Below are 16,636 nucleotides of genomic sequence, written 5' to 3'. Positions count from 1 at the left end.
TCTACAGGTTGGGGTCATAATGGTAAACAATTGTGCAAAGTTTCAAAGAAATATATCAATGGACTTTGAAAATATTTGATGTATTTTAAAAACTTTAACATAAGTGGATACGCCGACGCTCGGATGACTACAATAGCTCTACTTATTCTTATCGAATAGTCGAGCTAAAAACAATCGATGATGTTGTAGGTATTCAGAGGAAAAAATGAAGTGAAATGTTGTCAAGTAAAATATAATAAAATTCAACATATAATATACAACATTTACTGTCATTGTTTATTTTAAACACATGTATCCGTATTTTTTGATTTACTGGGAGATTGAATTAAATAAAAAAATAGATAGATTAAAAAAATATGTTGAAGTTTTGTCAGTGCTTTTTTTCCAATTTTCAAAACAACCTGTGGCTTTTTGAAGGGGAAATTATAGTGAGATAAATCAGAAACCTCAAATCAGATTCCAACAACTGAGAATGGAAATTACCAACCCATTTGTATAAAATTTTCATTTTTAAATTAATTTTATCATGCATGGTACATCATAGAAGCTGTCTATAGAGACAGCTTTCTGTCTTCTAGCTGATATAAATCAAATGCTGTTATGTCATTGTTCTTGTAAGGAAGAGCACGAGGTATTTTAGGGGAAAATATTTGCTTTTTATTATTATTCTATTTTGAGCTAGGGGAAACAGCCTTTATTTGGCTGTAAAATGCAGCGAAAAAAGTCACTGCATGTTGATGTTTAATATGCTGCCGCTCCAACGAAAATATTGTTCAGGTATTCCAGTTCATTTTTTCTTTATATTCGAGAATCGGTACAAAGTTGGAGCTACATTGTAATCTTTGGAATGAAATAATAAAAACGGCATATTAATTGTGCTTGTCTGTTAGTGCTCACGTTATCTAAAATTATAAACTGACTATAGAGAAGTAGGTTGACATAAAAATGTTCAGAAATATGCAAAAGGTATTGAAGAAATATACTCGGACATTTTAAAAAAATATTTTTGTATTATACTTTACCCGATTTTAATAAAAAAGCCTTTAAAACGTTGAAAGAAAATCGGAGTGATCGAATGATGAAAAATTATGCAAACAAGTCATTGGTCTAGACCTACATCAAATCAATCACTAATCTCGAAAAAATAATTGAAGTCCTTCATGTCATATGACCCCAATGCTGTCCCTATTAACACTAGTTATAATCATTTTCAATGTAAATTCTTTACCTGACAATGTTTTAAAAAATTAATTATATTCGATGCGCGTTTAAATAGATTCCCTTTTTTGTTATGGTTAATTTGTGTGTATTTTGAAATAGATACAATTAGCTACAATAAATGGTCATAAAAATCCCTATACTGAGTAATACCTATGTTTGCATCAAATCATGATATGAATGTTCTTGAAATTATTTCCAAAATTTTACAATTATCGTGTCAAAATGACTTACTTTTTCTATCTTGGTTCGTAAACAAACGTTCTAAACATGTGTTAAAAGAGGAACGGAAAGAAAATTGGAGCAAATAATTCACTGTGATCAAAAAAAGAAAGCATATATAGCACTTAAAAGTCAGGAACATATATATCAAACACTGTCCACAGTTTTAAATGATAAGGCATTGTTAAAAAGAAACATACAGTGGCTTAAATAGAAGTGTGAAACAGCGCTAGCACAATGCAATGTCATTTCCGAAAATTCTTCATCATGCGATAGTTGTTTAAATGACTTATATTATAGTTTTAATAATATAAAAAATATGATAATAATAATAATGTGTGAGAAGTATACAAATTAATTTAAAAGAAAAACAGAAAAAGAATACACATTTACAGAAATAACGGGTTTGAAAGTTATTGCAAGGCCGAAGTTAAAAAAAACCGGAAAATAATTAGTTTAAAAGTTATATTGAATAAATTCCCGTTTGGTGGTATACCAACACGTCACAAAGTAATCATTTCGTACAAAAACGTATAATACTAAACAATAACTGTATTATTATTATTTGTGAAAAATATTGTAAACACTAACTTACAAATTATCTGCAGCTTGGACAAATCCTGATATGTTATTGCAATCATCATGTTGTGCAACAATAGTTCCAATCAGAAACATAAAACACAAGTTTACTGCTGCGACGCTAGTCATACTCCTACAATGACATTAACTGTGCGCACAATGCTACCAATCTGTTGCTGTATTATGCTTTATACCGGCGCTCCAATGTCTATCGGATGTTTATAACGAAAATTCTAACCAAGCCGTACATTATTGGAAATACAAAATAAAACAGGGTTCTATATCATTTGTATAGGTTAATTTAACTTATTTTCATTTTTCAAAAATCTACTTTATTTTCTTTATATAACACATATTTCTTTTTAATATATTTCATAATCCTTTTGTGATTAATCATGCTTCTATTTAACTAAAACATTACTAGCTTGTCAGTCAAAATTCCCTTGACAAGAGCTAATACAGATTTACATTTATCAATGACATGACTTTAAATGCTATCACATATAAATCGCCCACGTTAACAATCCAAAACTGTTTACTGTGTGTGTTCTATTTTGTCGTGTCCTTAGTATTTATAATTTCACACAATATGTTTCAACGACATAAGTATTTTATGTTTAATGAGAAAAAAAACCCGCAAAGATACCATCTGTGGCAGACCTCATTCTCCTTAAAGATTAAAACATACATTTATGATACAATCATAAACTGTTTTTATTGATTTTAACATCTTGTCTTTTTATGTTAAAATCATACAGTTTACATTAGTTACTTACCTTTATATAAATTGCACTTGTTTAAATAAACATTTTCGAGGTTCCATATCAAACAGAGCATTTTTATAATGCTTAAGGTATGGCAATTTATAACACACATGTATTTTGTAGTGGTATATTAGTTTAAATTACATATTAAATATTTTCAAATGTACAGGCGTACAATGTCCAGAATCATCACACTATATGCATCAGTGAACTATCGATTTATCGACAAGATGTCTGTTTTACCATGGATATCTATATAATAATGATGAGCGTCACCAAGAAAGTGTCACTAAACTGTAATTTCACAATGCAGTGCACTTTAATTACAGTTAACGCCAAAAATATCTTCGAATTGTTCCTTTTATCATTTGTTTTGAATGTGTCCTTATATCACTTTTTGTTGTTAACATTGTATTAAATGTAATTCAATAAAATTCTTTCATGAGATATGACCTTTAAATTTCAAAAGTATTTCTTAACCGTGATTGCAAAGTTGCGTTGGTTTTTGTACATAATGGGTCTGCTCTTTAACAGTATTATTACACTCAGAATAAAGAAATATTTTTTGAAAACAATAACCACTTAAATGTGCCAAAATAAAATTTTCCTAGCAGCCTCTTTAAAATAAAGAAGAACATCAAATGTTTGTGTTACACTTCCTGAATTACTTTATGAAAACACTCTTAAATCTTTCTAAATTCCATCGATTTTTGCAGAAATTCACATAATGAGTCTCGATTCTTTTAAACGATTATTTTTCTCTTCCAAGTTTTTTTCAGAAAAACATTACTCAAATGGAAAAGATTTTGGAAAATATAATAAAATCGTTTATACTCGCTTCACTATATATTTAAAACTAGGGTCTTGCTTTGATATCGTAAAGATTAGATTTGCGTTTTATGTATGTTATATGATTGTATAACAACGAAATCATCTTTCTATGGTGCCAAATACAACCAAACTTAACATTTCTGTAACGAAGCGCAAGAAAAAAAGACAAAAGAGAAATAAAATAGGATAGAAAGAAAAAGGACACGGACACAGTTTTTGCTAAATAGAAGTTAAAAATAAATGAAGTAGCATAAAATATTTGTACACAGTTACGTTTGTAGCCATATGGGCAAGACCAATCCAGCTTCCGTGGCGTTGCCAAGGTCCCAGACCCTGCTGGTAAAGCTCAAGCCCATCACTTTGCCGTACTTCGTATTTGTGCATGTAAGTCCCCTTTAAAAGGTTAGTTTAGACAGCTCATTATTGAAGGATGCCAAAAATGAGCCTTTGCAACAGATGCTTGCAGGTTGTTCTGCAGAGGAATACAACTAGAAAACTTTATAACTGTCAATGGACGTTGAATATTGTAGGAATCCGGTACTGTTTAGCGACCTTGGTTTGGGTTGGCCTGGATCTATCTCCACAAGTTGATAGATGATTTTGTAAAGCATAATGAGTTGGAGCTTTTGACGGCGTGTTTCCCAATTTAGATGATGTACCGGTATCATATCTGAGACGCTGCTGTTGTTATGGTACCCGTTTTAAGTGAAGCGTGGTGCTCTTTCCTGTACCATTTCTACTTTATGTATAAGGATTTTGTGATTTGAGTTCCAAACAGTGCAGCAGTATTCTAAGTTAGATCGTTAGATATGTAGGTTTTTTTTTTCTCTTTCGTTTCACAGCTTTTGTTTCTCAAATTAAGTTTTAAGAAGCCTAGCATGTTGTTAGCTGTTTTGGTGATCTTGTCAATGTGTTGTTTCCAGCCGAGGTTTGATTGTTAGTCCGCACCTAAGTATTTTCAGGAAAACGTTGGTCTCCGGAGAGAAGATTTTGCCCTGGTTACTCGCAGAACGCTGCATTTCTGAGGATGGAAGTCCTTGCATATTCCGGCTTATTCATAAGAAAGAATGTTGAAATCGTTAGAAAGACACTTAAAAAAAGTTAGTTGACACGACTTGGATTTGAACTTCAGACCTGTCACAATGTAAACGAGCGTGTTACCCCTGGGCCACGGAGATGTAAAATCAGTCTGAATAAAACCATATTCTTTATTCAGAATTTCAATTCATGGTTTGTAATTCTTATATATTTTTAGGTAAACCTGTTGTTGATAACTGATGTTAATGGTTTAGCTAAAATCTTCTCGACCAAACAGTCCGACATGTATATCAGTCAGATACGCGCAGAAGTCTTCGGTAATCGACAGCGCTAAAAAAGCATTTTGTTTACGTGGATTAAATGATCGGGTGCTTAACTTATGGTAGAAATTGATTATCGATCGAAGACTGCCCTTAATTCATCCCTGACCTAGATTTAACAGCCTAACTTTATTTTTCAGAAAGTCTAAATAACAAAATTAATGTTCATTTAGGGGCATTTAATTCCGATTACAATAATCCAAAGCTTTACGGATACTGGTAACAAAATAGTTTTACATCACTAGTTTTAAGCTGTTTTAAGAACTACTTGTCGTTAGGTTTGTCGGGAAGCGCTGTGCCTGAGATTAAATTTCAGCAATGTATATCAGAAAATTCAAAAATCAAGTGCCCTCCCGCAACGTTATTTTTTAACCTTCTTAAGTATTTTCTTTTGTTAATGCCAGTGTGGCCACTGGGAGTTATGAATTATTTTAAGAAAGGAAAAAAAGCAACGGATACACTAGATTTATGACAATGATGTTAAGCACGCCATGCAGGCGAATCGAGGTCACCATGGTCATGTTTCGGTTCAATTTAATAACATTTTCAAACTCATCTTTTAAATATAAAAATTTTCAATAAATAACAAGTTTGCCTCCATCAGAATGACTGTGCAGCAAATAATAGCCATATTCTTTTTTCAGGTTTCAAATGTTGAACCCACGACTACAAATAATTCGATTATGCTGATTATTGTAATATCCCTCGATCTCACTGAAATAATATTGCTGTTTTACACGCAAGAAAACCGTAATTTTTGTATAAACTTTATCTTTGTCAAATGTATGATTTATCTGCATTTGATATAAGTGACTATTAGTTTCTTCACAGGCACGATTGATAAGAACCTACTATTTGGACTACTGTTGTAGACTTTAGGAAATCATATAATCATTCCGAGTGTACATAGTGTCATTTAAGTTGCACATATTAAATACATCCACATATAAAAACAGTTGTAGTCATATTCACAGAATCCATTAATGCAGACATGAACATTACAAGTTTGTTTGAAAAATAAGCTTCGGGAAATAATATACTAGAAAGGAGATGTAATGCTTAGTGAGCACAATTTAAAATATCATACATCTAGAAGAATTATAATTCTACAATTTTTTATTCTATGATAAATTTCTTTTTTTTGGTCCAAAACAGTTCAATACAAAATTTGACAATTTCTGTTTGTCTTTACAATGTCCTGCTTAATATTCCATTCCTTTGTCGTAAAATAATCAATAATCACACTAGTATAATATATGCGAATATAATCTGTTGTGCGCCAGCACATTTCAGGCTCTTGTATATTCCCTTTTCCTCATCTTCTTTAATACGCTTTATACATCTTCTTCGTAAATGTTGATAAAGGCGGTTAAAACATTACGTTCTCACAGTCAGTGTTCTTTGCACATGTGTATGCGTGCATTATATAAGAGTTTAACGGTTTTTTTCGATTTTTATTTATTTTTGCTATTCTTTCTCTTTTTCGGTTAAGAAAAAGAAGAAAATTTCAGTTAATCAACGAAATTTAGTCCATTCAAATGAAGCGATGCATCAAATGCTACCAGGTATTAGTTTCTCCTTATTTTTTTCATGACCAGATTTTGATGATTATAGAATACCACCAAAGTTAAACACGTTCTATCTTTATGGGACATTAAGTTTTTCGAGTAATTAGTATCATGTCATTTGTAGACAATAAAATACAGCAGCGGAATGAATCATTGACCTTATGGCCGAACTAAATACCAGGAAGCGACAAGAAATATAAATAATTCAAAAGGAAAACAACAACTACAACAACAAAATATGACAATAATAACTCTTAAACTCCTATAAGTTAAATGTTTATGCTATATAAATCTAAAACAATATTTTTATGCTAAAATTCAAACTATTAGTATTTTGTCATAATCAATTTGTTACAGCCTGATATTTATTTTATAAAAATATTTTGCTGTATGTTCTGTTTTAACGCAGATTGTTAAAATTAAATTAGCTCGACATTAAAGTAATCTAATCGGCTTCCCTGAATGAATAAGCAGTAATTACTAACTTCTCTAAAAGTGACTGACTAATAGTCAAATCAGCTGTAATAGAAACCAAGACTCAAAGTAACAAAAAACAGAACAATGTCCCAAATAAAAAGCACAGTGTCTATTAAAATATATACATCATCAGAAAACAAAATCCAATGGAAATAAACGGCATACAAAGTATGTTTATACTGTTCGAACTTGTCTCTAAAACGTAGTAAAATGAAAAAATTATGAACAAAGTTGTAGGAATAGACTTATGATAAACTTAAGCCTTTGAATGCTCACCAATAATAATAAATTTTAAGATTTCAATTACATGTACTACATTTTTAATCTAAACTAGCCCCGAGTATAAATTAGTTTGCCGAGTGTTTTGATGTTCTATCACTTTTGTATCATAAGCAAAATAAAAACATGTTCCCTTTTGTCACAATATGAAACCCCGTGCATTTGAATATGAATTTCTATCGCTGTCCCTTTCCTGGTCGTCATAGTAAGTAAACAACAGTTAAAATGAACCGATCAACGTACATACTTTATTTTTTATCCCCAACAGACAGTGTCCTAACTGGAGTGCGGGTAACTAATAACTCAAGTAAACGCATTGTGCATGTATGAGTATACGATTTTGTTTGTTTGTGTTTTTGGATTTTTTACGGCACATCAACACATAACTGGCCATATCGTGCTGAATGCTATAATAAGTTTAAAATGTTCTGTAATGTTTTGTAAATGACAATAAAAATGAGTCAATTAGATCCTAGAGTACAAGTTTATCTCTTTCAAATAATCAATGTTTTTTGCTGGAATTGTATTAAAGAGTTCTTTGAGTGTGTTTACACCATAACGGGCCTGTGAAAAATCATGAAATTCAAGAAGAAAATGTTTGACAGTAAAATTTTTATTACAAGCTACACAGAAAGGGGGATTGTCATTCGTGAGGAGATAAGGGTGAGTAATTTTAATGTGTCCAATTCGGCATCGAAGAAGAACTGTTTGATCATGGCGGTTTGACATAGATAGAGATGGTGACACATCAAGCGTTCAGTTTAATATCCCCCGCCGATGGAATCGGGAGGGGGATATAGTTTTGGCGTTGTCCGTCCGTCCGAATTTCGTTTCCGGAGTAGTTCTCTGCAACTACTGGCTGGAATTCAACGAAACTTTATGGGAATCATCAATATCAAGAGGAGATGCGCATATCGTCGGCTTGTTCCGGTCCGACCCTTTAACTCAGAGTTATGGCCCTTGATTACTTATGTAGTATGTATATAGAGTAAAAATCGTTTCCGGAGTAGTTCTCTGCAACTACTGGCTGGAATTCAACGAAACTTTATGGAAATCATGAATATCAAGAGGAGATGCGCATATCGTCGGCTTGTTCCGGTCCGACCCTTTAACTCAGAGTTATGGCCCTTGATTAGTTATGTAGTATGTATATAGAGTAAAAGTCGTTTCCGGAATAGTTCTCTGCAACTACTGGCTGGAATTCAACGAAACTTTATTGGAATCATCAATACCAAGAGGAGATGCGCATATCGTCGGCTTGTTCCGGTCAGACACTTTAACTCAGAGTTATGGCCCTTGATTAGTTATGCAGTATGCATATGGAGTAAAAATCGTTTCCGCGCTACTTCTCTGCAACTACTGGCTGGTATTCAACGAAACTTAATGGGAACCTTCAATACCAAGAGGAGATGCGCATATCGTCTGCTTGTTCCGGTCAGACACTTTAACTCAGAGTTATGGCCCTTGATTAGTAATGCAATATGCATATGGAGTAAAATCGTTTCCGGAGTAGTTCTCTGCAACTACTGGCTGGAATTCAACGAAACTTTATGGGAATCATCAATATCAAGAGGAGATGCGCATATCGTCGGCTTGTTCCGGTCAGACCCTTTAACTCAGAGTTATGGCCCTTGATTAGTTATGTAGTATGTATATAGAGTAAAAATCGTTCCGCGCTACTTCTCTGCAACTAGTGGCTGGAATTCAACGAAACTTTATGGGAACCTTCAATACCAAGAGGAGGTGCGCATATTGTCGGCTTGTTCGGGTCAGACACTTTAACTCAGAGTTATGGCCCTTGATTAGTTATACAGTATGCATATGGAGTAAAAATCTTTTCCGCGCTACTTCTCTGCAACTACTGGCTGGAATTCAACGAAACTTTATGGGAACCTTCAATACCAAGAGGAGATGCGCACATCGTCGGCTTGTTCCGGTCAGACACTTTAACTCAGAGTTATGGCCCTTGATTAGTTATGCAGTATCCATAAAGAAAAATATTTGTTTCCTCGCTACTTCTCTGCTTCTACTGGCTGGAATTCAATGAAACTTTATGGGATACAAAGAGGGGATGTGCATAAAGTTCTCGGTCAGATACTTATAACTCAGATTTATGGCCCTTGATTAGTTATGTTGTATGCATACATCTCATAGGCATTTCCAGATTTTACTTTTTAACACAAAATCATGGCTCTGTTATTGCCCTGAATATTTATCAAGTTCAAAGAATATTACTGTTTATGCCATGATTAATATATAAATAAAGCCTTATGTCTTCAGTTTTTGTGTTAATAATAACCAGTACTCGGCGGGGGATATAAATTCAACGAATTTACTTGTTAAAAGCGGCATTGTCCCAATTTGCTTTTCATTCAGATGTTGTGAGTTTATGTATAGCCGGTCTAAAATCACAAGCAGGCAACAATAAGTCAGTTTGTTGAAAATTTAATAATTGTTTAGCTAAAGCATCTACTTTTTAATTTCCTCGTATACCTACCTACATGACTTGGAAACCAATATAATTTAACAGATTTTAACTGTTTTAAGTACATCATGAAATCGTAAAAGAAGTTTCTGAATCATAATATTCTCAGATGTTTTATTTTTAATGGATATTTAAACAGAAAGCGAGTCAGCAGATATCACAAATTTATCATGGGTATGCTGTACTTTGTATGACAATGCTAAATCTATAGCTTTTGCTTCTGCGGCAAAAAATGCTTTGGTAACCTCACACTTGATGTAAAATTATTTCCAAACACAGCTGCACCTTCTTTGCAACCTTCTTTTGAACCGTCCGTTTAAATATGTATAGAATCTTCATGTTCTTCCTTAATTTCTAGAAACTTCTCTTTAAAAATGTTCATGTGAATTTGATGACTTTTTTTAATTTGAAAGGTTAATATTAATTTTCGAGGAATTAAAAGTCAAAGGTGGAACATCCTCCCCGTCATTTTGAAGGATACTGTCTGGATTAGCTTTAAGTTTATCTTAATCATCTTTTAAACGAAGGCCTAATGGAAGCACAACATGGGTGTGTCGGGGGGCCGCGTCCTGTGAACGTTGCCTTTGCCTTGTTGATCTTTATTCTTGTTTTTTTTCTAATGGTTTAATTTCCTTTGGTTTGTTCACAAATTGTTCAGTAAAACTTGGATTGAAAATAATATTTTTAGCCGGGTTTTAGCTATTAGATAAAATTCTGGTTGCATATTGAAGTGATACCTTTTTCGACTTTCTACAGGTGAGGTGCGAAAAGCACATACAGTTAATCGTATACCTTGGTTATGTATGGTATCTAGCATTTGAAGGTATGATTTTCTTGCAGACCCATATACTACAGAACCATTATCTTATTTTGATCGGATAAGACTTCTGTATATTTTCAGTAATGTGGAAGAATTTGATCCCCAATTTGTATTTGATAAACCTTAAGTAAATTTAAAGCTTATAGGCATTTAATTTTCAAATGTTTAATATGTATAAAAGAAGGTTTTTTATCAAATAAAATTCCTAAAATCTTAGTTTCATCAACTACTGGAATTTAAATGTCCCTAAACTATGATACAAGCGATGCGTCGCACAGATGCCGTTTGCTTGAATAGAAATTTACAAACATCTTTCTTTCAATTCTGAGACTTTCGTTCAATTCATTTAAGGACAATAATACATATTCTGTTGATTATAGACATGATAATATAGCTTCATTTATAACATGACCCACGGTGCAGGAGTGTTGTAAACCCATTCATTATTTTACGTATTAAATGGGTCAGTAATACACTAGTGTAATAAATATGCTAATGAGCCGAATCACTATCACTACGCGCTGTCAAAAAACATAAACAAATATGGCGTCGAATGTCATTTCTGTCAACTATCAGGTTCGAATCGACGGTCACGGCCTTGGAATCGTCACTGAGATAGTTTACCGCGGGTTCACCACGAGCTACATGGTCAGGCTAGTTGACAGTATCTTTGAAGTTGAACTTGAAAGAGAGAGATTGACGATTGTGCCTACCGACGAGATGAACGCTATGTCCGAACAGACTCCACGGCCAAGGTCCAAATTAAATATTGTCTCTGACTCTGATATATGTTGACGCCTTTTACCACGAGCAAAGTAATAAAAACACTCTCATAAAAACAGTTAATGATTTGAAAATTCTGAAATCTTTCTTTGAAGAACCTGAGATAAACGAAAATCGTGAAATTTATGAAATTCCAGAAATGAATTGATTGTCCTCATTACTTTGCCGGTTTTTAGTCGGTGTCAGAAAGCAAAATGGAGAAGAGTATGAGCCTTCAGTCCTGCGTCGAATGATATCTAGTTTTGATCGGCAGTTACGTCGAAAGAGTTATGAACAAACTATTGCTTTGGGCCCTGGATTTGCTAAAGTTCGAGAGACACTGTCTATGAAACAACGACAGCTTAAAAAAGATGGGAGGGGTAACTTGCCAAAAAAAAGTGAACCGCTGTCTGACAAAGATATAGACCATTTATGGAACTCAGACCAACTTGGCACAAGAACACCGGACACTATACTTCAAACACTTTGGCTGTACAATACCATACATTTTGGACTTAGAAGTTGTCAAGAACACCGTGATATGTGCTGGGGAGATGTTTCATTAATGGCCGATGATAACGGACATGAATACTTGCAATTTTCGGAGAGACAAACCAAAACAAGGTCCGGTGCAAATCCGAGAGATGTGAGGGTAATAAAACCTAAGATGTGGGCAAATGTTGTAAATCGTGATCGATGCCCGATTGCCGTTTACAAATTGTACGCTGAAAAACGTCCAATGAATTATTCTGAATTTTACCATCCATTTAATATTGCAACTACAACTATCCACTTACCTTCACCCCGTGACACCTGGTTTAAAAGAAATCCAGTCGGAATCAACAAACTAGGATCAATGATGAAGAAAATGGTCCAGCATTCTGGTTTAAATTCAAGTAAACGCCTTACTAATCACAGTGCACGAAAATACCTTGTTCAAAAATTGAACGACAGTAACATTCCTCCTAACCAAATTATGCAAAAATCCGGTCATAAGAATATAGCATCCATCAACAATTATAGTCACATAAATCAGAATCAGCACAGACAAATATTCGACATCCTTCATTCCAATGTAAAAGAAAACAATCCAGCGAATCCCATTTCAAATCCGTGTTCAAATTCTGCACAGTTAAACCATAACACAGCACATGTCAACACCGATTCAAGGTCCAATCTTCATGTATCCGGTGGGTTTCAGAGTATTTTCAGCGCTCCCATACATGGTGGAACATTTCATGTGCATGTTCATCAAAATGACTCCAAATTAAATCAAAATTCAGGCCACAAACGTGCACGATACATAGACAGCGATAGTGATTAAATTCGAGTTCATATGCAAGATGCCGGTTATCAAACTTTACACACATGAACAGTGACGTCATGAGTAAGATGGTGACAATGTGATATTTTTACAAATGAATGATATTAAGTCTTGTTATTGCTATAAAATATGAAAAACAAGATCAACAAGGAAAGGCGGCGTTCAATGAACGCAACCCCCATATGACCCAGCAACAAGAACCAATGGCATAAAAACATGTTATGAATTTGACGAAATGAATGTGATGTTATATGTCAGTAAGCACAATAGTTTTTCCTTAAAAAAACTGTTTTAACTAGTACTACTTTTTTAGCGCATGAGGGTCAGAAACCGTATAACAACTTCGACCCATTTCTCCTTATATAGAAAAAAGGCACAGCAATTTATTTTCTTCGTTTATCAGGGCGCTTTTTCTGGTCATGTCATAAATAGAATCTTAATTTCGTGTTTATGTTGTATTGAATTTATTAAACTCGTTATATGAAAACGATAAAAACGAGGCAGAGCCTCGTTTTTATCGTTTTCAGATGACTCCTTTAATAAATTCAATACAACATAAACACTCATTCAAGATCCTCTATATATTCAATAGGAATGTGTCAAATGCCAGAGACATGTCATCAGTAAAAGATATTATTAAACAAACATTTTCATATTTCAGCAAAACAACATCTATATGTTTTATTATGCCAATTGTACACAATTTTCTTGTTATGCAATTCATATTTGTATAAAATTACGTTCTTTTATGTTTGGTTCATGAATAATTTATTTTGATACTAGGCTATTCGAATAAAGTAATTACATTGTTGGAAGTAGAAGGCCCGAGGCTTATATAAAAAAATTCAATTTCAAGCTCCAGCGGTGTGCTTAAAACCTTCATATATGTTAGGTCTTCAACATTACATTTTCCACATGATAAAAAGAATTGCCTCCGGAAAGCGAGTTTGAGAAAAATGTTTACAATATATTGATCTTACAAACACACATCTTCAGAACTTTCCCAATAAAAGGCATTTGTTAAAAGAGTTTCCACATGAAAAAAAAATAAATAAATAAAAAAAACTAACCCCAACAAAATTACAACAACAAAAGAAAACAAGTAAACAGCAGTATGTTACTGTCTTAACTTGTATAAAGTTCGAACTCTATAGTTCTATAGATTTGCGTAAAACGTCACGCATCATTCATCATCATTTCAGAAATAAAATCATGAATTTCTGATATAACAGATAAGCTTCATTAGCTTCTCTTAAAACATATAATTTGATCATCATGGCAATAATTTTAGACATAAGTCGTTATTCTGATGAAAGACTTTCCTGTGTTCATGCAGACATATTCATTATTTAAAATACAAACGCATATTTGTTGATAGATATCGTGTAGCATGTTTTGTATTCCCTTTGCATCAATTCAGTTAATGTTTTACAATAATTTTGTCATTTGTCAAAATAATTTTAACCTGCACAAACAATATGCATGGTCGACCTGCATCATGCCTTAAGACTATCACACTTAAAGGACTACATGATTAATTAAAGTTTTAAGGTCTACAATGGACACATTTTCCATATATACATGTTTTAAATTTTAATTATTTGAAATATTGATAAAAAACACTTAAACTTTCTCTCATGAACCACGGCACAGGAGTGTAATTAAGCCATTTAATAATAGAAAAAAACGATATTACACCCTATAATATTGTAATAACACTTTGACGTGACGTCATTTGCGTGACGCCATCAAATACTCTTTTTATCAATTTACCGCTCTTATTTTAGATATGTGATAAATATAATATTATATTCGTGTAGATTCAATACTAAATTTATTGAACTCGTTGAATAAAACAATATTATGCTATACATGTATTTGTTATATTAGATAAGATATTTCACACTTGACAACAACATACATAATTTTAAAACTTGTTTCGTTTTTATTTTTTCTATTTTATTGTTATATGTGCTACTAAATACTACCAACGAAATTACGCTAGTGTGAATAACAATAAAATTATTGTTAATCGGTCATTTTGACAAATTATGAAATAAATGTATACGCATATCAGCACGGAAAAATAACTAGAAAAACAGTTGATAAATTAGGCGATTAATTTATATTATCTCCAATAAATCACTGTAAGTAATGATATAGCAAAAAAGAAAAGAAAAGAAAAGAAGACTATTCGAAACTGACACTTTTTCATACAAATTTAACCCTTTCACTGCCATAGGGACGGCTTAAGCCGTCCCTGTTATTTTCGGCGTATATGCCCTATGGACGGCTTTAGCCGTTTCTATAATAATAATAGTAATAATAATAAATTAATAATAATAATAATAAAAATAATAATAAATGTAAAGAAAATTATACAATCGACAATAATTACATGTATTATTATACTAACATATTTGGAAACATATAAAGATTATAATACTAATAACAAATAATAATAATTATATTAATTAATAATATAGTAATTTCTTAGAAAACCCTCTGGCAAATAGATGAACAATAAAACAATAACCCTCTGGCAGCGAAAGGGTTAAGAATCCTACTTGTTATACTATTTACATGTATCTATTTTCTTTCCTATTTCTATTTTTTTTAATAAAAACCAAACAAAAAAACAACAAAAAATATTCAAATGTTTTTCTACTGTAAAGTGAAAAAAGGAAAATGTCCATCAAAAATGTTTTGGTGTACAATACAAAATGCAAATGTATTTTAACTCGAATTAATTAATGATTTAAAACAAACTTACAATCTGTCAGCGGCCTGAAACAATCCGGATATATTTGCACAACCATTTATATGATTTATACTATTTCCGATAAATATTAGGAAACTCAAGCAAACGACGATGACAGAACCCATTTTACTAACACGGTGTAATTGAATGCTGATACCACTTATGGTTATATAGCCGGATTGAGATGTCAATCGATCGTCAAACCAATAACAAGTGAGAAAATAAATAGTCGTTATTTCAATTTCAGATTATTAGTTCTTATTATTTATTTAACATTATAATTTAAATGCGTCTCAACGAATGATATAATAGTTTTAATAGTATTAAAATGATCTGATTAATAGTTCAGAAAACCATTAAATAAAGTCAGCTCTCGCCGATGATTTGGATTTTGTTTGTTGTCGACGGTTGTTTTGTTTTAATCTATAACAACCCTGAAAAGCGAAAATGATTAGCATATACAAAGTCTGTGTGTGTACCCTGTTCTTTTTGCGACGGACGTGCCCTCAGGCGCGTTCAGAGCTATCTCATCTACACATGGAATTTCGACGTCTACAATAAAAAAAGTGTCCCGAACCGAATAACATCTAACAAATAGTGCACGATTTGATCATATAAAGCACACCCATTATGTCGAAATATGCGAAAAGCGTTTATGTTCCAGTTTGATTGCAAAGACCGTTAGTTATCTGACTTATAAGATAAACAAATGAATATCATATAAACGAGAAAATATCGTAATAATTGCACTACTTTGAACTAATTTGTCCAATCCGATTTACAGCCAAACACGGTTTAATGAATAAAAGTCGTAAGCAGAAAAAGTAGAACGACAAGTTATATAGAAAATAGTAATAGTACATTTTAATATAGAGCAAAAATGTTAGTAAAAACATTAGGATGTAACTTTTATGTGAAAAATATGTGCCAAAATATCTTTTTGTGGTGACTGAAATAATTTTCTAAATAACGATTCCTCCGCTTAGAAGCACTATTTTTATCAATGATATTGTACAGACACGTCACTCCTCAGACATTTTAACTTTGGCCATTTTGCAGACACTTAACCCTCAGACAGTTCACTCATCTTTTTAAGAAATTTGATTGAGACTCATTTTCAATTTTTATTTTCTGTTGAACGATAATTAATGTTAGAAACGATAAAAATATTCAATATTGAGGGGTGGC

The 16,636-nt window shown here is 32.6% G+C and overlaps 1 protein-coding gene across 2 annotated transcripts in view; it reads right to left on the bottom strand.

Moving 5' to 3' along the window:
* LOC132745153 (fibroblast growth factor receptor 2-like) overlaps window positions 1-15,571 on the bottom strand; it is an 81,860-nt gene extending 66,289 nt beyond the window's left edge. The window contains exon 1 of one of the 2 annotated variants that reach the window (XM_060733975.1): window positions 15,461-15,571. Coding sequence is in view for 1 of the 2 variants with exons in the window: in XM_060733972.1 (XP_060589955.1) it covers window positions 2,036-2,148 (113 nt within the window). In the remaining variant the exon portion in view is untranslated. Of the gene's footprint in view, window positions 1-2,035; window positions 2,175-15,460 lie in introns of those variants that run through there. The other variant, XM_060733972.1, reaches the window with a different exon arrangement.
* Window positions 15,572-16,636: the final 1,065 nt, after the last annotated feature.

Source organism: Ruditapes philippinarum, unplaced genomic scaffold, assembly GCF_026571515.1.
Source record: "Ruditapes philippinarum isolate M1 unplaced genomic scaffold, ASM2657151v2 ctg883_1_1_1_1, whole genome shotgun sequence".
Lineage (NCBI taxonomy): Eukaryota > Metazoa > Mollusca > Bivalvia > Venerida > Veneridae > Ruditapes > Ruditapes philippinarum.
The sequence above is the reverse complement of the archived record's forward strand: the minus strand, read 5'-3'. Positions and strand labels throughout refer to the sequence as shown.